This window comes from Triturus cristatus, chromosome 1_1 (genome assembly GCF_964204655.1).
Source record: "Triturus cristatus chromosome 1_1, aTriCri1.1, whole genome shotgun sequence".
In the NCBI taxonomy this organism is placed as follows: domain Eukaryota; kingdom Metazoa; phylum Chordata; class Amphibia; order Caudata; family Salamandridae; genus Triturus; species Triturus cristatus.
The window spans coordinates 1,265,631,286-1,265,656,399 of NC_140579.1; the positions used below are offsets into that span (position 1 = coordinate 1,265,631,286).

Genomic DNA, 25,114 nt, shown 5'->3' on the forward strand with positions numbered 1-25,114 from the left:
TAAGAGCTGCCATGTTAGGAAATGGAGTATCTCCAGCTAAGGCTGGCCAAGAAGCCCCCTCCTCACTTAGGGGACCTATGCAAACAAGTGTAGGTACATGTGGGAGGGCGCCATGAAGCAAAATATGCTATTCCCATTAGGACAGAGGAATCTCTATAAGCGCACTATGTCTGTATAGATTTGGTGCTGCCGGAGTCGTTTATTTATGAAAGGTGGAAAGTCGACCCGAGAATAAAAGACTTCAAAGTTTTAAGTGTCATCTGCTTCAACGACAAAGCTAAAAACCCCACCCACATTAGTAAACCCATGTTGCAGCAAATGTGCATGGACTGCAGGTCTACAATTATTCGGAATGACAATAGGCTGTGCAGTCATAGTATAGCAAAATGAAAAACAAAGCGCAACAAAAAAAAATGGGTTATATCCTTTCAAACTTTCAAGTTTGAAAAACCAACAGTATTAGGTGCTTCCTTAAAACTGTGGACTATTAATCTCAAACACCACAGATGTCTCCGGGAAGAGGTTTAAGGGTATTGTGAACACGACCAAGCACTAGTCAGGAGACCTGTGAATAACTACCAAAACCATGCGTTGGTGGCGCTCTATCGCAGGCATTCTGCTCGGAAACAGAACCATGCCTTGGACCATAGAACATCAGTGTGTTGGGGATGAGTCACCTTACCACACTAGCACCAATGGTCCCAAATCCAACTGGCTTTTAGTACCTCACTTGCCCTCCTAACCTGTCTAGAGAGACAAGTGATTTGTCACCCCAGAACACAACACTCTTAACTCTCCCAGGAGTCACCTTTCGTTCCTCACACGCCCACAATAAAATGAGAGACGTATGTAAAGTTTACAATATTTATTGAAACTAACGTGCTCTATCATGCAAAATCTGTGGTAAATTAGTCGACATTTGCAGGTCAATTGTCTGATTAGCATAATTAAAAAACTGTACACAATGAAAAGCCCTGTCATATTTAGATGACAAATCAGCCTCAGCCTACCCTTGCTGGCTATATACTATATTATTGTAAGGGTCTCCGGGATTCGTACCGGACCCCATACCTGTGAGTTATAATCAGTTGGTCTACATCTCAGGCCTGTAGTTTTTTCACCCTTGCTCTGCAAGCCTCATCTTGCTCTGTTTTTTAGAATCATAAGTCTTCGCTTATATGATCATACTTGCTGTGTTTGAAAAACAGCAGCTGGAGTTCTCTGTTGTTTTTCTAGGTGTTAGTGTCTGATCACAGAGATGACAGTATGTTCTTTGGCCTTGCATGATGTACAGACTGAATCCTAGCAGAAGAACAGAATAATAAATATTGTGTAGCTTATTTAGAAAATAACAGCGTGGCACAAAAACCAGCATGTTACTGCATAACGTGCAAAGCAGACACTGCCTATCATGTATGTACTAGGGCTAACAGAATGCAAAACTACAGTGGGCCCTATAGGGGACCCACAACAACCCCACCTATACAACATCCCTATATATTTGAGTGTCATTTTAAATAAGGAAGGCCTGTAGATTGTGTCAGGGAGTCACCACATTAATAACCATATCCACAGGTTATACTTTATCAATGTAATACATTATAGGGGGTGTCATTGTATAAAAGAGAAGCCTACTGGTTTTGTCAGTGTGTCACTATATTAATAGAATCGGCTACGTTTCATGACTGAACCTTATATTACCATTCAAATCAATGTAACCAATACTAATAGTCCTAGACATCCATTGTAAGTCTACAGGGCACATAATGTAGCCATAGGACCAACTACTAGGGGGTCCCTGCACTACAGACTCCAAGAGTGCTTGAAATTTGAGGCAATCTCTCTAAGGTCGGGGATTCAATTCCCCCCTGTAGCAGTAGGGTTACTTTTTCCAAACCATTATAGAGGAGGCTGCTGAGCTTTTGTATGCCTCTAAACATTCCTTAAAAGCCATTGGTGGGGCACCACGAGAAAGAAAATATGCAGCTATAATGCCACACAGGGCGTTATGGGGCACTTCATGCCGGGATTGGGGAATGTTATAAATGGCCAGCTCCCCTCAATTCACTTTGCTCCCTTCCCTCGTTCCATGTGTTTCTTTCATTTACGGGTGCCCCGGTCCCACCTAGGGCACCCAACTTTTTTTATTTGTTTTTTCTCTTTCTCTTAGAGGCAGTGTGAGGATCTAACTCCTGCGCTGTCTAGCTAGATCTTGGCTTTCGTTACCACTGCGGCAATAGCAGGTGCTTCCTCCGCTCCCTCCTGCGTGCGGGTTCCGCTTACAGTCCTCGCTCTCCTCCCCACCCCATGGAGCAGGTCGGGTGCTGCAATTGCGGGCCCTCAGTTGTGTCTTGGTTGTCCAGCTTTGTTTTTCCTGCAGTCTACTGTGTTCGGTTAGATGGGGTCCACTGGGATTCCATTAATCGTGCTGAACTCCAGCTGATGTGGTGCCTGGGGCCAACTGCCTGGTCAAGGAAGGAGCCACATGCACGCCCTATCCCCCGGAAAAGTAAATGACCAAGATGTACCGACCCCCGGAGGCTGGGCCCATCTTAGTTAACTTTGGAAGATCGAGTGGACCCCTATGCATTTACTCACTAATTTGGGGATTTCAAACTGGCAAATCTTTGAAGCTGCATAGGGACGATTTTCTTCATCTTGTGCTCGTTTTGCTACTGGTAGCCAGGCCTAGCCACTAGGAGAATTTTCATCGGGCCTCCTGGCCTCTAAAGGGGCACATTTCACGGTTAGTTGGATTCTCTGGCTCCCTGCACCAGACCTGTCTCTGCCTGCCTCCTGGTGGTACTCTCCTTGCTAAACTCTTCAGGCCTCATGCCATTTGAAGGGCTGCTGGGAAGTGCAGTGGAGTATCCAGGACCTTTCCCCCAAGTGTTCCTCAGGAGACGTAAGGGGGCCAGCTTCACTGGCCCTGGTGGAACCCATACTAGTCCTAGAGTTCGGCTGGAGTGAAATTCCTTAGTCTGTCCTTGAAGGGCAACAGTTGGCTTCTCCTTCCAGCTGGGCGTTCTTCCCCTGCCTTCGCCTCCCAGGTTCAGGGTCTTCTCAACTGCCTCTCCATTGTGCAGGGATTTTTAAGTGAAGGTGGGTAGTTTTAGGAGCCAAGCACCCCTGACCGATGTTAGCATACCACATCATCCCTCCATCCCTGTCACAACCCTCCTGCATAGCATTCTGGGACAATCCATGGCTACTTCAAGTTTCCTCTGGAAAGAGCTCCTCTGCTCCACCCTTAGTTGACACAGCTGCGTAATTACTTCCCAGCAAAACTTCAAAGGCAAGCCTCTCCTGCGTTGGCTTCGGAGGTCTGGGCTCAAACACTGTTGAATGCCATTTTTTTGGGGTAGGCCTTATATCCTTCTGTTGGATAGGAAAGTTATTAACTTGGCTCAGTAGAAGGGACAAAGGCCTGGAATCTGATTATGAGTTGAGTCATAGAAATATGACAGATCCTGAAGCCCCATTAGATATTGATGTGGGTTATTGGAGACTGCAAACTCAGTGTGCATGTTTTTCCTCAGTTTGGTACCTTGATGGACTCTGTGGCCTAAGTTGGGCAAAACTCTACTTTAGAGCAGATTTTGCATATATATTTAAATATATATATATCACTGAAAACACCACTGATTTTACTGTAAGAACTATAAACCTACACAGGTCAGTACTAATCCTTGCAGAGTCCCTTCTGCAACAAAGTACCTGTGTGCAGATAACGGGCTGTGCAGAACAGTAGTCTCATGAGCACAGCCAGCATACTCATGTTTGTGCAACAAGCTCAGTGCCTCGTACCCTAGTGGTGCAGCATCATCCTGATAGTAAACGGTGGACACTAACAATTAGCATGCTCAGTCCAATTACCATGAGTTTGCAGGGAGTAAGACTAACAGTAGTGTTATGCTGTTATGTTGTTGGTATTTGTAGCACTGTCGACTTATCCGGAACGGTATTTTGGTGCTTGAAAAGCAGGAGCGGCATGGGCTAAGCTTTTCTGATTAGCCATGTCTTCAGTATCCTGCGAAATTCAACAAATAAGTAGGTCGTTCTGATGTACAAGGGTAGATCTTTCCAGGCTTTGGGAGCACATTAGAAGGCCCAGCCGCCAGATCTGGTTCTGTGTATGTAGGGCATGGGCGCTAGTCGGCTAGGTGGAGGTGTCGAGTAGGCATGAGAATGTTAATGCGATTGTTAAGGTAGGTGGGTCCGATGTTGTACAAGGTTTTGTATGTGAGGAGTTTGTAGATTGCCTATTGTGAATGGGGAGCCAGGGGAGGTCTATGAGGTGCGGCAGATGTGGTTGCAGGGGAGGAGAGTCTTGAGTGTCAGTCTGGCAGCTGAATTTTCTGTGGTCAAAAGTACACCCGCAGAGGCGCTGGGGCGGCTAGGTTCAGGGTGCTGTTTTGGTATCGGGTGCACTGTTGTTTTCAATGGGGATTCCCTGGTTGTAACAAAGACTGCAGGCTCGGGTACACAGATCTTCTGGAGGTGACCACTGGTTGGAGAGGTAAGTTGAGATGCCTGGAGATGCTGGGACACAGTTGGTTGGGCCACCCAAAGCCGTGGGACGTCAGGTGCAGGGGTGTCTTTAGGCATCGGGTTTTCTTACCAGCTCTGGTCGCGGTCATGGGGGCCCTCCTGAAAGAGACTGCAGGCATCTTTTGGAGAGTTGAGGCAGGTCAGGGATCACTGAATCTCAGGTCTTGATCACCGGGGAGACCTCCTCGTGGTGTTGGGCCACTCGAACTCGGGCATAGGCGTTTGGTGCAGAGTGGTGCAGACTCACGGTTTTGACTGGGGCCAAAGTCTGTTGGTGAGCAAATCCGGTGCTCACGGGAGACAAAGTCTTGGGTTTGGAAGGCAGGGCAGGTCCCTCGGGCTCTTGAAGCTGCTGGCTGCATGAAACACCGGGATTTCGCTCGAAAAGGTTTGAGGTTCGGACAGGCCAGTAGGGCTGGGGCCAATTCAGTGGGCGTCCTCCTCCTCTTAGTTTCAGCATGGCTTCTTCGGTCCTTCTTCTCTTCTTCTGGTCGGTTCTTGTCTGAGGAGGCCAGGTTCAGGTTTGCCCCTAAATACTAGATTTAGGGGCATTACAGGTAAGTAAAGGTTGGGACCAATGAGTCCCTTCCTTGGGGTGGGTGCACCCCCTATTATGCCACCCTCCAGTGAAAGGGGGAAATATGCCTCTCTCTGGTTGGCTGGGTCCCCCCATCTGCAAGATGGCGGGGACTGAGAGTTGTGCTTCACCTCGCCTGCCCCACTTGAGGGGTGGGGTTGGCAAAGGTGTGCACTCCTCCCTTCCTCACTTGGTTTTCCAGAGATTCTCCTGCCTAAAGTGGGGGTCGGAACCGGTGGGAGCCAGTTGCTGGAAGCAGCAAAGGGCTTGGGTAGCTCACAAAGGCAGCAAGCCTTTGAAGCTTCCCTTTAGTGGCACCTCGTCCCAAGATGTGCATTGTTTCAGACCCCCGAGAGCAGCAGGCTCTCGACCCAGGGGTCCAGAAACATGTCTGGTGGTGGCAGCTGGCGAGCAACCACTCAGCCAGAACACTAGTGTTAGGTCGTTTTTCAGGGGGCATCTCTAAGATGCCCTCTGTGTGCATTTTTCATTAAATCCCACACTAGTATCAGTGTGGGTTTAATGTGCTGAGAAGTTTGATACCAAACTTCCCAGTTTTTATTAAAGCCATTATGGTGCTGTAGAGTTCGTAATGACAAACTCCCAGTACCATATACTCTTAATGGCATTATTGCACTTACAATGTCTTAGAACTGACTTAGACATTGTAGGGGTACATGGCTCATGCACCTGTACTCTCACCACTGGTAGAGTGCACCCAGCTAGAGGGGTGCCATGTCAACTCTTCAGTTTGTTCTGCCCCAAAACACGCAGCCTGCAGTGGGTGTGTGTGTGGGGGGGTGTGGGGTGTGTGTGTGTGTGTGTGGTGTGTGTGTGTGTGTGTAGGTAGGTAGGTACAGGGTCTCTAAGGGTGGCACAATAAGTGCTGCAGCCCTTAGAGGCCTTCCCAAGCCACAGAGCCCTTGGTACCTACGGTATCACTTACAAGGGACTGACCTGTGGCCAGAGAGTGGCAATTGTCAAAGTACGTCAGCAGTTTGGCAAAAAGTGGGGAAAACCATGCAAAAGAGGGCACTTTCTTACAACGCCTTCTTGCTCATAGCATGGCAGAATGACGTAATACGATGGGCCTCAGCAGAACAATCGATAATAGCTGACACATAGCTAAAGATGGGAGGTGTATCCTTATGGAGCAGTGGGAATGCTATCTGTCTGAATTAATGGACTGATTAGACTGGGATGAATGATACTGTACTGAATGGGTAGACGACCCGCGTCAATAGTTGCTTTCATGCTGTGACCTGTGATGTGTCTGCTTGTGGCCTGCGTGGGTGAGTGGCATGGGAGGGGAGGTATTGTTGGGCTTTGTTGAAAACGTTGATTTATTGCCTGCATATTCTGGTTCCCCATCTCCTCATCCCAAATGTGGGAGGAAGCATTCCTATTCATTTTGATAACTCTGAACTGTACCTCTGACTGCTATTCCGGTCCATGGGCAAAACTGTGATGCATCTTTGCTGTGATTCTACCTTTTGATATTTGCAACCGAAATTCGATGTACACAGGCTCTTGTGTAGATCGAATAAAACCAATGAAAATACCTTTTAAAAAAATTAAAAAAGATGAGACAGACGACAAGATGAGACAAAATACAACATACAACAAGAGAATATCCAATCCTGCTAGCCAGGTCACAAACCAAAGAAGATAAGCCCTGTTATTCTCCTGAAACTGTATTGGGTAAGACTAACCACTCCACTGCCAATATTTAACCCAATGCTTGGTCAGTCTAGCAGAAGACTGAACTCAGTGCATCTTAAAGTGCACATATTTTCCTTTCCGGGTGCAAAATGCTACAACATGGATGAATGACAATTTCAAAATAGATGGCAGAAGATTGTATTTGAATGATTATCGGATGAAGCTTTGTTTAAAAGGGGAGCTATTAAATCTCTTTGAAGAGCTGAAAATGGATATGAAATACTGAATGTGAATTTTTGGATGCGCATGCAATTCTGACTAAAATGAATGGATTATTCTGTGGATGTATATGCCTGAACAATGGGGAGGCTGTGTGGGAGCATATACTGGGCATATGCATTGTTCTAATATCAACAAGGAACTCTCAAAGTGGCACTGAAAAAATATGGGAAACATACTTTAAGCTCTACTTTGAAGAATGGCAATGGGCTTTGGATAGCTGGCATGAGACACGCGGGGTCGCACACACAAAACTGGTCTCTCATAGTATCTTTCATCACATATAATGGTACCCTTCCAGGATGAAGAGATAGGAGGCTCACCCTCCCCTAAATGTGGGAGGATCAGTGGAAAAGACAATCCCTACACGCAGTACATATGTTATGCGAATGACCCAAGCTGAAAATACTGGTGACAGTCAACAATTAAACATAACTGTTAAAACTCAACCAAGCAGTTTAGCCAGTCTAGCTCCCTCGGGTTCTGAAAATGGACACTGACTGGTTGCAAAGATGAGCAGAATGAGCGTCATGTGACGCTGGAACTAAGAACACAATGATGTAGAGAAAATGGGCAAATATAGTGATTGAATGCATAGGAAAAAAGTCTGACATAGACCATGGGGGAAGGTAATAGCTTTAGGTTGGAGGAAGCTTTCTTTATAGGACAAACCCACACTCTCACTTGCTAACCTTCATAGCACAGGGTAATCAAAGATTCTTAGAAATAATAAAGTCTAAATAGTAGAATACAGTGTGGGCCTGAATAGGGTAAGATTCAGGGGTTCCTCATGCACACTGATACATTGAGAATCTTTTTCAGAGTTTGAGTTATTGATACCAGATTATGGGAATTCATACAATGGACTGTAAAATGAGAAAGAAGACACCCTTCATTGAAGTTATGTAATAGGACCATTTCTTCCAGACCTACTTTTTAATAAACTTACAAAGTTCGGGCTGAAACTAAAATGATGTTGTAAAAAAAATGGTTTTGCACCAACTTTGTACTAATAAAGGGAACAAGGTGAAGTTCATTGGAAATGGTTTCAATGTAAAATTTGAAAGCTCTTAAATTAAGATGTATTAAAAATGCAGCTTTACCAAGTCGGTGGTGTTCCCCATGCCGGGACCTGCCCCTGTCCTGCCTATCGGTTGTAAGGCAAAGATTGAAAGGAAGGATTCACATATTTAGGAATTTATGTCACTACCCGAGAGGATTTTTTTTCTGAGCGCAATCTCCTGGCCCCGTTGGCTCGACTTAAGGGGGACGTGCGACACTGGCGTGCTTCGCCACTGTCCCTACTGGGAAGAGCTGCGCTATTCAAAATTATGGCAGTGCAGTTATTCCTATATGCACTGCAAAATACGCCCTATGCAGTCCCTGAGGCGTACTTTGGAGCCATGGAAGGGGAAATCAGAGGCTTGCTTTGGGACGGGAAGCCACCTAGAATGGCAACACACAAACTCTTTAGGGGCTGGTATGACAGTGGAATAGCGTTACCCAATATCCGAGCATATTACTGGGCCTCTCAACCGGTTGTCACAAATAAGTGGGTTCACCGAGAACAGAGCAATCCGTCGTATCAAATGGACGAGTGGCTGATGGAGGTCGGGGGGTACAGGGAAGCCCTATATACAAACCCCAAAAGACAGAAACTACCAGGGCCCACAGCACAAACGGTCGCCATCTAGCATAGAGTCACCAAATACCTTGGATAGCGGGACAGGGTGATGCTTGCCACGCCCCTCTGGTGGACAGAGAGCCTGGGTAAGCTGGGCCGCTAGCAGGGGTTTGACAAATGGGACACTGTAAGACCTGGGGTCACCAAGCCCTAAGGGGGTAACGTGACTCGAGCGGTTGGGCACCCAAAGGCTTATGTGTAAAGCGACCATACAACACACACATCCTCTGAAGCAGGGAACGCACACAATAAGGGACGCCACACAGTAGGGTTTATGCAAACAACTCAAGTTTATCTAAGCAGATAGGTGTAAATACAGTTCATTATATGTAAATGCAATTCATTAGATGTAGATGCAGTTCACTATATGTAAATGCAATTCATTAGATGTAAATGCAGTTCACTAGAGGTAAATGCAATTCATTAGATGTAAATGCAGTTCACTAGAGGTAAATGGCCTTCTCCACATAGGTTAGCATCTGTTGCACCAATCATACATTACTGTGCTGTAGGCAGTACCTGGTGACCTCAGCGCTATATTCACCCGCAATTCCCCCTGGGGCCCTAGGCCACACTCGTAGACCTTGACATCCGTTGTACGGACGGGGAATCGTAGCGCCACACCTGGGGTCTAGTAGGGGCTCAGGACCGACTTCGCGGGCTTCCCGCCCTCCTAGTACCCTTAGTGCCTCAGTGGGCGGTTACCGCGCTACTCGCACCAGTCAGGCCTTGTACACTCTTGAACCGTGCTCACGAACCCAGCGCTACTCGTGATAATTGCGCCGTGAATCCTTGTGAGCAGAGCCTGCGAACATAGCGTTACTCGTAATAATAAAGCATCGAACACTTCAGAGCAAAGCCTACCAACACAGCGTTACTCGTAATAATTAAGCATTGAACACTTCAGAGCAAAGCCTACCAACACAGCGTTACTCGTAATAATTAAGCATTGAACACTTCAGAGCAAAGCCTACCAACACAGCGTTACTCGTAATAATTAAGCATTGAACACTGCAGAACAAAGCCTGCGAACATAGCGCTACTCGTACTAATCAAGCTTCAAGTACTTCTGTGCAGTTCGTGGGGCACAACGCTGCTCAACAGTCTCGGGGGAGAGGGGCAATCCCTCGGCGGGGTGTCAAAGTCTTGGGTGAACGGGGGGAACTCCCACGGAGGGGGGATCCGGGTGTTGGGCTGCGGTGCCGCTCCCGGTCTGTAGGGGGCGCACTGGGTCCGTCCCAAGCCTCTCGGCTTACATTGATCTCGACGTCTGGAGGCGTCCGACCCAGCTCCGGACTCCGCAGTAGATCCTTCCGCGACGGGGCCGGCCACGGCCTTACACACCTCCTCATGCAACTGCCACGGCAGCGACGGGGCCCCGGGCTTCTCCGCGGGCCACGCTGTGGTGATGATGCACACTTCAGGCTTCCGGGCCGCGGCGGTGAGCACACTCTGGTCCCCGCACACAAACGGGGGGGTCAAATTAAGCGGGAGAGCTCCGCGCTCAACGGGGATTGATGCAGGGGATCCCAGGCCAGGTGAGGGAGCGCAGGGGTCTCAGCGCTAGTACCTGGTTGATCCCCAGCCGTTCCGCAATCAGCTTTAGCGTAAAGTTTCAGTGTTCAGGTTCGACCTGAAGTCTCAGCGTTCAGGTTCAGCATGCAGTCATGACATGAGGTCTCAGCATTCAGTTTCAGCATTCAGGTTCAGCATGTAGTCGTGACATGAGGTCTCAGCATTCAGTTTCAGCATTCAGGGGTGACCTGAAGTCCTGATGGTGCAGATGTTTCCGGCGCCCTTGGGGGTTCTGTTCCTGGGGGGTAGGGATTGAGTTGGCGATTAGGTCCTTCCTAGGTTCCCTGGGTCCTCCTACTGCTGGGCAAGATCAGTGGGCTTTACAGGATCCCTCACTCACTTAAGAGCCAGCACCTAAATCCTGTCACTCTCAGAGGCATAAGTCCCTGGCTAGGCCCTACCGCCTAAAACTCCTGCGTGGATTCTCCAGCTCTGCTTTACCACACTGGCCAACTAACTAGAAAAAGTTCCCTCCCTCACTTAAATAGCCCTAGGTCATGTGACCTCTATCCAAGGCGGCAAAAGTAAAACCACACCTCCCTTCTAGAAGGTTCCAGCACATTCCAGGAGCTTGCCCATTCTACCTATGGGACAAAAAAGGCGGGCTGGTGTCGCAACATTGTTGTGGGGTTCCAGCCGCTCCTGGCAGCTAGGGTGCTACTAGAAAGACCACTCTGCAGTAGCAGGGGCTTGTGGCAGCCATCTTGGGAGAAGGGAGCACCTGCACCTTAACACTGGTTATTTGATCTAACATGCATTAAAAAAACGAAAAAAATTCAGGGAAAAAGGGCCAAGTCCAACACAACCCCCTTCCAGCCAAAAGCCGGGGTAGACCGATCAATGCCTTGATGGGCTTCCCTGCTTGGGGCGAGAAAAGGTGGACGCAGGCCCGCAACTGCAGGAGCACCCGCAGCTTCTCCTCCACTCTGGAACCCGATGGTCCCCTCTCAAACCTCCCTGGACCAACGAAACCACCCCACTGGGGCTCCCTAGCTGGTTGTGGCCAGGACCGGCCCCTAGGCCATCCAGATGTCTCTGGTCCTTGTGGTCTGGCAGAGTGGGGGGCAGTAGCCCCAGGCCTGTAGTGCCCGTTGACAACTCCCCTCCTCCACCTTGCAGTCGCAAACTGCCACTGGTCCTTCCACCTGGGGTCCGCACCCTCAGGCTGCCCAGCCATCAGGGGCGAGGCTCTCCTCCCCCCTACCTCTCCTTCTGGGGTTCCTCACCCTACTCCCATGCGAGGCACCCTCAGACCACCACTCTCTCCCCAGTCCAGGGCCTTGACCCTGCAACTGGTTCCCCAGCCTAGGGTCTAAACCCTTAGGCTGCACCGGTGCCAGGGGCGAGTCCTCCCTCCCCCTGCACCCCCTCCCAGAGTTCCGCACCCTCCCAACAGGAGAAGTACCCCTGGAAGACACTTCCGGGGGGACACTGGTAACAGATGCCCCACCCGCCAGGTCAGGCAACCCCTGAACCTGGCATCCCAGCCCAGGATCTAAACCCTGCGACTGGGCCGACCCCAGAACCTCAGGAGCTCTGATTACAGTCGCCCGGGTCCTCCTGACACTAGGGGCTCCCCCTCACCGGGCAGCACATCAGGACAGCCTAGGCTCCCAACCTGGGGCTCCCTTATGGAACTCTCCAGGCCCTGAGACTGCGGTTGGGGCACCTCGGGACACCTCCCCGTCTCACTCCTTCCTATGGATAGGATGTGAGGCCCTACAACCCTCTCTCTTCCGGGGGACCTAGCTGGGCTATTCGCCACCTCTCCCACCTCGCTGGGTTGGAAGATCCCTGCACCACCCCCTTCAGGGTCACTCCCCAATGCCTCCTCAGACACCCTGGCGATATCATCCTTGGATAAATAGAATTTTAACTCCTGGGGATCTTTTGGTACGCTGCCGCCATTGTCCTTATTGGACGCCTTTAACTGGAGGGCGCGCAGCTCCAACTCCTTCAGCTGAAGCTCGTGCGCCAGCTTCTTTTCCTCCATTGCCCATCTCTTGTTTTCTCTTTCTCTCTCTCTCTCATGTTCCAATTTCGCTAGCTCCCACTTTAACTGCCTCTCCTCCCTCCTGTCCTCATACTCCTTTGGAGACGCGCTCCTACTAGACCCTGTCCTACTACTGGCCCCAGAACGTCTCCCTGGGGGCACATTTTCAGACACATCTACATTTAGTATGTCTAGTACTTCCTGGGCGCTCTCCCCCTGAGGTGCATCTGGCGCCTCCTGTCCCTCATCCTCTCTCCCATCTGGGTGGGCCTCTACCCATGCCCTTAAGGCGGTACGGAGTTCCGGTCCTTTGGCCCTCCGCACCCCAGGCACCCCCATCCCCTGCCCGAATTCCCTCAGTTGCCTTACAGTGTACCCCTCGAGGTCAGCTAACCGGAATTCCATTGTGACAGGTGGGGACCTAGATACCAAGGAAGAAAACTCTAGCATATGGGTGACAGTTACCAGCTAACCAGGATTTTACACCCTCAGTCTGGACAGTGGAATGTAATCAGTGCAGCAATAACAGTTGCAGAGCTTAAATACAATAGGCGTTTAATTGTGGCGCCCTCCGCTTCACGGAAGGGTGCTGTATGGTCACAGGTCCTAATCCCACCGCTGCCACCAATGTAAGACCTGGGGTCACCAAGCCCTAAGGGGGTAACGTGACTCGAGCGGTTGGGCACCCAAAGGCTTATCTGTAAAGCGACCATACAACACACACATCCTCTGAAGCAGGGAACGCACACAATAAGGGACGCCACACAGTAGGGTTTATGCAAACAACTCAAGTTTATCTAAGCAGATAGGCGTAAATACAGTTCATTATATGTAAATGCAATTCATTAGATGTAGATGCAGTTCACTATATGTAAATGCAATTCATTAGATGTAGATGCAGTTCACTATATGTAAATGCAATTCATTAGATGTAAATGCAGTTCACTAGAGGTAAATGCAATTCATTAGATGTAAATGCAGTTTACTAGAGGTAAATGGCCTTCTCCACATAGGTTAGCATCTGTTGCACCAATCATACATTACGGTGCTGTAGGCAGTACCTGGTGACCTCAGTGCTATATTCACCCGCAATTCCCCCTGGGGCCCTAGGCCACACTCGTAGACCTTGACATCCGTTGTACGGACGGGGAATCGTAGCGCCACACCTGGGGTCTAGTAGGGGCTCAGGACCGACTTCGCGGGCTTCCTGCCCTCCTGGTACCCTTAGCGCCTCAGTGGGCGGTTACCGCGCTACTCGCACCAGTCAGGCCTTGTACACTCTTGAACCGTGCTCACGAACCCAGCACTACTCGTGATAATTGCGCTGTGAATCCTTGTGAGCAGAGCCTGCGAACATAGCGTTACTCGTACTAATTGAGCATCGAACACTTCAGAGCAAAGCCTACCAACACAGCGTTACTCGTAATAATTAAGCATTGAACACTTCAGAGCAAAGCCTACCAACACAGCGTTACTCGTAATAATTAAGCATTGAACACTTCAGAGCAAAGCCTACCAACACAGCGTTACTCGTAATAATTAAGCATTGAACACTGCAGAGCAAAGCCTGCGAACATAGCGCTACTCGTACAAATCAAGCTTCAAGTACTTCTGTGCAGTTTGTGGGGCACAACGCTGCTCAACAGTCTCGGGGGAGAGGGGCAATCCCTCGGCGGGGTGTCAAAGTCTTGGGGGAACGGGGGGAACTCCCACGGAGGGGGGATCCGGGTGTCGGGGTGCGGTGCCGCTCCCGGTCTGTAGGGGGCGCACCGGGTCCGTCCCAAGCCTCCTGGCTTACCTTGATCTCGACGTCTGGAGGCGTCCGACCCAGCTCCAGACTCCGCAGTAGATCCTTCCGCGACGGGGCCGGCCACGGCCTTACACACCTCCGCATGCAACTGCCACGGCAGCGACGGGGCCCCGGGCTTCTCCGCGGGCCACGCTGTGGTGATGATGCACACTTCAGGCTTTCGGGCCGCGGCGGTGAGCGCGCTCTGGTCCCCGCACACAAAGGGGGGGGGGGGTCAAATTAAGCGGGAGAGCTCCGCGCTCAACGGGGATTGATGCAGGGGATCCCAGGCCAGGTAAGGGAGCGCAGGGGTCTCAGCGCTAGTACCTGGTTGATCCCCAGCCGTTCCGCAATCCGCTTTAGCGTAAAGTTTCAGTGTTCAGGTTCGACCTGAAGTCTCAGCATTCAGGTTCAGCATGCAGTCGTGACATGAGGTCTCAGCATTCAGTTTCAGCATTCAGGTTCAGCATGCAGTCGTGACATGAGGTCTCGGCATTCACTTTCAGCATTCAGGAGTGACCTAAAGTCCTGATGGTGCAGATGTTTCCGGCGCCTTTGGGGGTTCTGTTCCTGGGGGGTAGGGATTGAGTTGGCGACTAGGTCCTTCCTAGTCAGGCTGGGCAGAGGTTCCCTGGGTCCTCCTACTGCTGGGCAAGATCAGTGGGCTTTACAGGATCCCTCACTCACTTAAGAGGCAGCACCTAAATCCTGTCACTCTCAGAGGCATAAGTCCCTGGCTAGGCCCTACCGCCTAAAACTCCTGCGTGGATTCTCCAGCTCTGCTTTACCCCACTGGCCAACTAACTAGAAAAAGTTTCCTCCCTCACTTAAATAGCCCTAGGTCAGGTGACCTCTATCCAAGGCGGCAAAAGTAAAACCACACCTCCCTTCTAGAAGGTTCCAGCACATTCCAGGAGCTTCCCCATTCTACCTATGGGACAAAAAAGGCGGGCTGGTGTCGCAACATTGTTGTGGGGTTCCAGCCAGCTCCTGGCAGCTAGGGTGCTACTAGAAAGACCACTCTGCAGTAGCAGGGGCCTGTGGCAGCCATCTTGGGAGAAGGGAGCACCTGCACCTTAACACTGGTTATTTGATCTAACATGCATTAAAAAAACGAAAATAATTCAGGGAAGAAGGGCCAAGTCCAACACACACTATTGGCATATCATCGGTTGGGGATCTGTGGGTGAAGGGGAAACTGATACCATTCTCGGAACTACAGAAAGCGTACGAGCTTTCTGAGAAAGAACTTTTTAGATATTCCCAAATATGACATGGCCTCATGGGAGCGATCCCAAGAGGGGGGGGATGTACCGGAGGCATCACCACTAGAGAACAGACTCCATACTGATCACCTGCAGTCTAAAGCTATATCCCTAACGTACAAAAAAATCATTAATAATCTGCTTGACCCGCTCCTCACCCTTCATGAGCGTTGGCAGGCGTATATAGGGCTCTTGGAAGAGGAAGACTGGAGGGAGGCACTTGCATCGCCTCGGGAGGTGGCAATCTCATCACGACTGCGCCTCATACAGCTAAAGATACTACATAGATCATATATCACGTGCACCACACTGGTCAAAATGGGTAAGACAGAAGAGGCTGGGTGTAAAAGGGGATGTGGTAATGTTGGCACGTTCTTCCACCCAACCTGGAAGTGTCAACTGATTCAGGCATATTGGGGAAAAATAATCAAGTGTATGACAGATGCCGGGGGTGGAGTCATCCCTATTTCCCCGAAACTGTGCCTATTGAATATATGGGAGGCAACCAACATGAATCGACTGAACAACTTTGAACTATCATGGGCCGCGTGATTGCAAAACGTTATATTGCCAAGAGATGGGGGGTGGCAAAGGCACCAACTCTGAAAGACTGGGAGCGAGATATGGACTGGTGCATGGTTGCGGAAGTAGAAGTCTATAAAAATAGAGGGTGCCCTCTGAAATGGGACAAGGTGTGGGGCAAGTGAAATTCGCAATCTGCCTAATGTAAGGGGCACCAACATACAGGCAGCTAACAGTGGAAGGGGAAGTCTAGATGAAATGGACCGCGAGACTTCTAATGTATGAGCGTACAAGATGTCTCGGTGGCTGTTACGATTTGCTATATACAGTAAGTCATGTCTGTGTGACACTGATATTATGTTGTGATATTATGTTCAATGAACAGAATATATTTTTTTTAAATGCAGCTTTACTGTGGTCTTTGGCTCAGGAAGCCCTGAGACGCCTGTGTATGTACATACTTTGTCTGAAAATAAGATGTTAACAAGCATTGGCATAGCCAATAGGTCTCGCCTTTGGGACCTCATAAGTGTTTAGCCATGTAACACTTGATGTTGTTGCACCAAGGATATTGTGCTGGAGAACTAAACACTTATAAGGTCCCAAAGACGAGACCTATTGGCTATGCCAATGCTTGTTTTATTTTTGTCCACAGTAAGCACAGTTTATTCAACTTCTCATTCTTAGCTTTTGCAGGCGTGCTGTTCAGAAACAAGTCCCACAGCCAAGGCAAATGCCTGTCACTCTCACAGTGGAGGAAAAGCCAATGGAAGAAGTGGGCTGACCATTTGCATCCTGTTGAATGCTGTGAGGAGGGCAGCACATTTGTGAATGGCACTTGAACAGACCAATGGATGAAGAGGGCTGACTGAAAGGCCCTGTATGCTATTTTAAGTATGATTTTTTATGATTTATGAAAATAAGTGGCTGGCGAGGCAGATAAAGTTGTCCCTAGGAAATACGTAAAAGCTAAAAAACAAATTAGGCACGCTTGTTAAATCATCCGAGACAGGGATGCTTAGTACAAGTTGACTAATCTTATCCTTGCATCTGATGAACAGTCGGTAGAAAATGCAGCCATTCCATGTGTGTTTCGAGCTGCCCCTTCAGATGGGGAAAAGGAAAATTAAACTGACGAGGAGGGAATGCGTGGGGGGAAGGGAAGCAACACGGTGGGTGGAGGGCTGCTAAAATGCGGATCGCTTAAGCACGCGTAAACAACAAGCAGGAAGTGGGATAAGGGAGGGGGTAGGCGGAGATAGGCACGCAGGCTGACAAATGGTGTGCACTTTTGCGGCTGCTTTGATGTTCTCAGTGGCCGCGCGGCTCACTGAGAACATCAAAGCAGCCACGAAAGTGATCACGCAGGCTGACAAATGGTGCGCGCGCCCAGCGCACATGCACTGTAGTTGGAGGCCTGAAAAGCCACTAATTTGCACTTCCAAATCCCGCTTACTAAAACTCTCGCCAGAGCAGCGCTAAAGCGCTGGCTCAGGCGAGACCTAAAAATGGAACTCCATCTGTGCAGCCTCTGAATCATTATAAAGCCAACATTTTTACCTGATTTAAGTAGCCAATCTCTTTGATTTATTATTATTATTTTTTTTAAAGTAAAGGATCAATCCGTGCACCAGAGCACTTGAGGGCAACAGTGCGGTGGGATTATCAGCTAGATATCTGCAAGGATTATAAAGAGACTGGTTTCTGTGGCTTTGGAGGTGAGCAGCTGTGAAGGTGATATGTGAATGTTTGTTGCTACTCTAATATTTTGTTCATTACTGTTTCATGCCTGTTTGAGTACTGAACAAGGAAGGGGCTTCAAGTTCTGATGTGTAGAGAATAGCAGTATGGCAATGCCTAGCGTACTGTGCCTGCGCAGATAGCATATTACAAAGGGTATTTGGACCTGTAGAGTGTGATGGGGTATTCATTGACCTTGGTGTCCAGATGCTGGATTCACATTTAAACTGAATGGAAGCAGTATTCTTCACGGATAGGATCTAATGTGGGTCTCTATATGAGTGGTGCAAATTTGCCAAGTGGCTGAAGACTATAGGTTTTGTCTATAGATACCTAGTAGATGGGTATCAAGGGCAACAAGAATTTGACTGGGAAATGTAATGTGAAAAATCGGAGTGACGAGACCCGACTGTGTGATGCAGAGTAGAAAGTTAGTTTAGGAGTACACTTAGATTTCAGGTAACATTGCCAGAGCATGGTGGGTATACCTGGCTTGAGAATCCTTGTTATACTCATTACCCCAAATTTAGGCTATAAATATGGTCCTGGGTTAGGCTTAAGGCAGGTAGTATTTAGGGATATCGATTTCCCGGTGTAAAACATCTTTTAGCTTTTTAGGAGATTACTCGGGAGTAGGGGCTGAGCGTAACTCATGTAATTTGCTGTAGGGGAATTACGCAGAAGTGCCACAAAATAATGCAACTTTTTGTAAAATTAAGCAAGAATAGTAATCCAGCATGTAGCGCTATTTTCCAAGCGAAAAAGGCACCATTGCGTCCAAGCAGCCACATGCTAAATTCTTTGTTTTTATGCTTGTTTCATAACCCCAGTACTTATAACTATGCATGCAGTTGTAATCGTTTAATCATAATAAGGCTCCCTGTTTTCCGTTTTTAAGTATTTTTACAGATACAGACAGAAAACAATGTGTTTTCTGTCTGCATTCATTTTTTAAAGTGGATAAATACAGAAAGTTTTGCTTTTTTAAGTGACTCTTCATGCTGTCTTTGATGGATAGGCCAGCAGCTGAGCATATGGACAGCATGGGAAATTAAAAAAACAGGATGAAATTTCTTTAAATAACAGCATATGTCAAGAACATTTATGATATGCTAGTATTTACCAGTGAATGTATTGTTAAGTAATATTTGACAGCTACTGAGGATATACGCATTCAACTTGATGGAGGGGGGAAGGCAAAACTGATCTTGCTCGACTTATTGGCCGCATTTGATACGGTTGATCACCACATTCTCATTCAGCGCATGCCCGAAATAGGAATTGTGAACAAAGCATCTGATATTCTCCGGGCATACCTAACTGGTAGAGAGCAATCCAATACAATGGAAGAACATAAATCGCATCCCTACACATTGCCGTGTGGACTTCCCGAGGGATCATCACTTTCCCCCTCCTTTTTCAACGTTTACCTTACCCCACTAGCCAGACTCATACGGTCCCATGGTTTTAAAGTGGTTTGCTATGCTGACGACACACAAATAGTTGTCTCCTCAACATCCAAACCTGAAGAAGTGGCAGTTAATTTTAGCAATTGCATGAGGCACATCATTTCCTGGATGTTGAACAACTGTTTAAAATTAAACACCGGAATGTTCGGAAGAGATACTTCCATCTGGAACTCTACCTGGTGGCCGGAAGTAGCAGGACCTTGCCCTCAGCCTGTTAAACAAGTAAAAAACCTCAGGATTAAGATAGATGACCAGCTCTCTCTATCTGAACAGGTTAACGACATTACTTCCTCCTGCTTTTTCACTTTGAAAGTCCTTAGAAAGAGTTTACCTTTTATCCCCATGGCCCTCAAAAAGACAGTTATTACGGCCTTGATACTGTCTAAAATTAATTATTGTAACGCTCTCTATTTGGGAGAAAAGAAGAGCGTAATACGCAAATTTCAGACTCTACAAAATGCAGCGGCCCTTTTACTTCTTAAAATTCCAAAGTTTAGCCCCGTAAGCCACGCCATTCGAGACCAGGCAAGGATTCATTTTAAATCTATGTGCATTCTGCAAAAGACTCTGCACAGGCTGTCTCAGCCTACCTTAACTCTCATATCAGGCGCTACACACCTTAACGAGAGCTTAGATCTGTAACCGCCTCTCTGCTGGTGGTTCCAAGGATAAAAACATTAAAGTGGGGTGGCAGAAGTTTTCTACATCTGGCCCCAAAACTGTGGAACACAATGCCCATTAATCTCAGGAAACATACCAATCTGTTAATGTTCTGAAAGGCATTGAAGACATGGCTGTTCGCTCACAAAGTTTAGCCACTAGCCCGACTCCTTCACAGTCACTGGACAGCTAGTGCTAAGACGCCACAGCAAACACGCGCTCTATAAAAACCCACATTTCATTTCATAAATAGCTAAAACACGACAGACATCAAAGTATGAGTGCGCGTGTCAGTTAAATAAATATGGAGATGTACAGTTTTTCAACTTCATTTAGATGCAAAACACAGATTAAATATGGATGAATACAGATAAAATAGCCCAAAAATAAATATGGATAAATACAGACGGAAATGTTAAAAAAATAAATACCATAAAACTGGGAGCCCTAATTATTAATAATTCCGCATCAAAGAGTAACTCAGAATTACCAACATTACTCCAATTAATCAGACCTAATTAAAATTACTTCTAGTCCTAATAGAGAGCCACTGTCTTATATGTAAATTCTTCATTTTAACAGTGTGTGCCAGGAAGAGCTGGCCACAGAGCATCTATGCATGGCTTGATAGGTGCCTCTTTTACTGTAAGGAGGGAGTTTCCGAAAGCCCTGTGCTTCCTAGATGATGTGAATGTTTGAGCAAGTATCCTAAGCTTGTATATGTTGGGTTGGGCACCTATGTGCATACAAGGTATTAAAGTGGCTGGTGAACACCATAGTTTACCAGGAAGTGAGTGCAAATGTGTGCCGAGTGAATCAGTGCACCTGAGCTTTGAAAAGTGAGAAGATGTTCCTGTGTTTGGCAGAACATCTCTCCGTGCATGTTAGATTTCCCAAGCTACGGCTTCAAACCTTATTAGCGGGTGTCAGCTCAACATATAATGGAAAGGGCTGACCAGCCATACTTGTATGCATGACCTAGACTGTGACTTTTTGCAGTGTATTAATAACCATTTTTTTTTTTTTCAGATAGCTGTAAATTTCTGCATGACAGATCGGATGACAAACATGGCTGGCAGATTGAGCGTGAACTGGATGAAGGTCGATACGGGGCTAACGGTTAGTAGCTTACTGTTTAGTTTTAAGTCTTTTTCCTGAGAGAGAGAATGCTTTATGGTCCCATCTTAGCATAGAAAATCCGCCACACCCATGCCTTTGAGTTCTCCCAACATCTAACCCAAATGCAAGATGTTTTCCAAGAATTGCACTTTGGCCTCTTGTATTTTAAATATTTTGATTTCATGATTTCAGCTTTCTGCAGTCTTAAAATATTTATCACATCATTGTTAAAGAACCCAGATTGCTTATGAATTTATTGACCAAATATTTCCAAGGTTCACTCGTTTTCGCTTGTTTCCTACACATTCTTAGATTATGCAGGTATATAAGTTACATAGTCACTGGAGTTCTCATTCAGGGGATCTCTACTGATAAAGCACAACATTCTGCCTGCGCAATGTATTATTTTCGTTGCTCTTCATTAGAAAAGTCAAATGTTCTCATGTAAAAAGCATCTTAGGTAGATGGCAGTGAGGCAGTAGCACTGCTGCACTGCTCTGAACCATTAGGCAAACTACATAAGCATGTATTATATACCTTAAAAGTGCCATTTAGCTATCTAATAAATCCGAGGTAGCTCAGTGGAAGAGACCGCTAAGGAAAACTGCGGGTCGGCCATGTTGCGGCCACTACGGCTGGTCCGAAGCTGTGGTCCATACACATAAATAGAGGCCTGTGGCCCAGCTCCCTGATGGACTCTACCATAATCTTAAGAGCATCACCCGTAGCACGACAGGTGCACTGGAGTTGCAAGTCATTACAAAGTCTGCTCTGGGTTAGAACTATGAGAGGCAGTGAGGGAACAGATTTCCTGAGACCTCCTGTTGCCTCTGACTATGAGGATTCAGTGTGACATTTCTTCTGCACCCTCACTGCCCTTACCCTCTCCTCACAACCCCACCATGTTCGCAGTCTAAGCCCTCCACTGTTGAATCTCAAGAAACAGTCATTCAAGCCTCAGGGAGCAGGAAGATCAATTCCTCCGTCTCAAAACTGCAACTGTCCAAGGAGGCAAAACCTATAAAGGCAGAAAACATTGCTAAATACCTGGCATTCAATGTACATGGTCCAACAACTCCCATAGCCGCAGACTTGGCTGGGCAAAAAACAAAACGGTTTGTTCAAATATGAGTTAAAGGCATGCCTAGCAGACCTAAAAACAGTCTTGGAGAAAACTATAGTGGATATCCGCTACATTCTGAAGTGAACTGGGAAAAGATTCAGCACACATCAAACAAATATGCAGTCAGTAAACCAGAGACTTGACTCAGCGGATAGTCAACTCAAATCCCGCCCAGCTCCTGAGCAGTTCTTCCACACCTCCATTGGACATTTAGAACAGTGGATGAATCAAGACAAATGTGAGGATCTTGAGAACAGATCAGGAAGAGATAACATTTGTATTTGGAATCTATAAAATGAAGAAGGATAGGACATCTACATATCTCTAGAAAACATCATAAAGACATTTCTTCAGTGTCCCCAGGAGGCTGAAATTACTATCATCATTGCTCATAGAATGAGAAGGAGCTTCAGTGACACCTGGTGGCCCAGCCTAAAGGTTATAAAAGTAAGGTGGCATTTATGATGACAGTCAGACATGCAGATCAACTACAATTTGGAGAGTCTAAGATTTTCCTTTATCACAAATTTGTACTTTTGGTAGAGGTTGGGGGGGATATGAACAGAGGCGCGGTTCTCGTGTACTACAAGCAGTGAGAAAATCACATAAAATAGAGGTCCTGAATGTAGGGGGACTCAATACAAGTGAAGTCTAAGTCATAATCACCTTGTAGTGTCTGGATCTGGCCATAACAGATCCAAGAAGCATGGTTGGAGGGAACTTAGAAGTCGTAAATAAGTTGTACAAAATGTGTTGCTATTTTTTGTTTAGAATGTTTATTTCACACAACTTAGTTCAGATGGCTTCCTGCACTGTGTTGATTCACACAATCACTAGGTGTCCCACAAAAAATGTATCACACATGACACTAAGGTACAACACCGTTCAAAATATTCTCATTCAATATCAGAGGTTCAAATGCCCCTTAAAGATCTGAAAGTTCTGGAATTAAATAACGCGCCATAACTAGTCATATTCCTACAAGAAACTCCTCTCCAACATAAAGACCAACTTAGAACGAAACATACAGCTTACCTCATACAAGTCTGGGCTTCTGCCATCTTACAAATAGAAGGAACAGGGTTTGCAATACTGGGTTGACACAACTTGGGAGGAGAGAAAACTGTGGTTTCTAAAGCCACAGAAGAGTGCTACATAAAGTTCTGTATCCAGAGGGTTTGATCCTCAATTACATGCATCACAGTTACCCAATACAAGTTTGTTAAAACTACATTTGACAAAGATATTGAGGGTACATCCAAAAAGGTGATTTTGGAAACAATTCCAGTTTCTTTCTATTTTCAATAGAAAACGGACTTCTCTAGATCCATCTCACTATCTTCTGTGGGGTGGACACTGCACACAAAAGGGGGCCCGCCTCCTTCTAAACTAAAACCACTTGGTTTTAGAGTAAATTTTGTCTGGCAACTGATCAAGGCACTCTAGGAAGACCATCTGCGACATGGACTCAATATAAATTGCATTGCAACAAAGTTTTCTTGTTTGTATAGATCATTGAATTATAGAACAGAGACCTCTGTGGGAAGTCTTATCAAAACTGCTCAGCATAAACAATACCAATAATGACGTCATTTCTATGTGGGACATTATGAACACTTGGCCTTTGGGTCAATAATTTTCAACATGTTTCTCTTTCGCAGACTCCTTTAGTGTCCATTGTTTGTAGAATCAGATCCCACTGCTCCTTCTGTGTTTATTTGTCAGTCACCACAATCGCACTTCTGCTTTGATATCACTTTATCACCTCTGTTAAATGGCAACACTACACAGTGCCAGTTGCACCTTTGTTCTCTGGCCTTTGAATGATTTTCTCCATTTCTTCTTCTGTTTCACTTCCTCCATTTATCTTCTCATCCTTCAGAAAAGGACTGGGACTGCCCACCAAGTAGATGCAACTAATACCATTTATTATACATAAGCACCTGCTTTTTTTTCCCCCCAATGTTATGTTTATTACATTTTTACAGCTTACAATCTGAGAGAGCACCATCACGTGGTCCCACGCAGGGGATCAGAAAGCCTCAGCAGGACCATAACAGTTGAACAAAATGCATTGATCAATAAAAACCAGCTCCTCTTCTCATTAAGTAGGCTGAATGGTGGATACAGTTTCTAAACGTACTGGAGCTTAAAATGAGTCTTTGCAGAGGTACGATGCAAGCAGGCAGTTCTATAGAAAGCTCAACTTCCTTTTGCGACGGTAGCTTCCCCAAGTTGCTCAGTTGGAGTGCTGTACATGAAATGAACAAAAAGCATGTACAAACTTACCCCAACGTGGGATAATTTAAATATAAGACAAAAAAGAACCCCCCACCAATGCCCACCCCCCACCCTACCCGTGGTGGCGGCAAAACTCATACAATCGAGAAGGTGTTCGACACTGGGACTCTAATCAAAATTGAAAGAGATGGTGGGCTCTTATGGTGGAGGGACACACAGCAGATGGGAGGCCTCTGGAAAGGAAGGAGACAAGGGGTCCCCATTTAAATTCAAAGTTCTTATAGTTGTCCCTGAAAATGTCAGCCATACGCTCTAAGCTAAGCAGTCTCCATAGACGAGAGTGCCAGAGGGAAATAGCTGGAGCCTCTCTCCTCTTCCAAGCGGCTGCCAGAGTAACCTTAGCCGTTCCAATGCAAAGCCACATAATCATTTTATCAGCTCGAGTCTGTTGTTCTAGGGAGGAGTCACGAAGTCCCAAAAGAACTCCCGTCATGGTAGTGGGGATGGGGTAACCCAGCATGTCTTTTATATGTGCCAGCATTTCTTCCCAGAAGGGGCGGATAGCCGGGTAATCCCACCATATGTGTTGGAAGTCCCCAATAAGTCTGCACCCTCTCCAACATCTATCTGAGGTGGTGGGGAAGATCTGCCGAAGTTTGGATGGATGCAGATACCAATCCATCAGGGTCTTCAGGTGTGCTTCCCTGAGTTCTGTGGAATGATTGAAGCGTGCGATGTCGGACCATAGGTGCGTCCATTCCTCATCGGAAATAGGACGGTGAATAAAGTCTTCCCACATGGACATATATCTGGGGCGTGGGGATAAAGCTGTTTTAAGTAGGAAGCTATTTATAAACGAGATCAC

At 47.1% G+C, this 25,114-nt stretch overlaps 1 protein-coding gene across 1 annotated transcript in view; it reads left to right on the top strand.

Annotated features, from left to right (window-relative positions):
* LOC146871932 (uncharacterized) overlaps positions 1 to 25,114 on the top strand; it is a 202,266-nt gene that overhangs the window by 152,757 nt on the left and 24,395 nt on the right. The window contains exons 8-10 of the mRNA XM_085649699.1: positions 16,585 to 16,731; positions 17,514 to 17,615; positions 20,796 to 20,885. Of these exons, the coding sequence (XP_085505825.1) occupies positions 16,585 to 16,731; positions 17,514 to 17,615; positions 20,796 to 20,885 (339 nt within the window). The remainder of the gene's footprint in view (positions 1 to 16,584; positions 16,732 to 17,513; positions 17,616 to 20,795; positions 20,886 to 25,114) is intronic.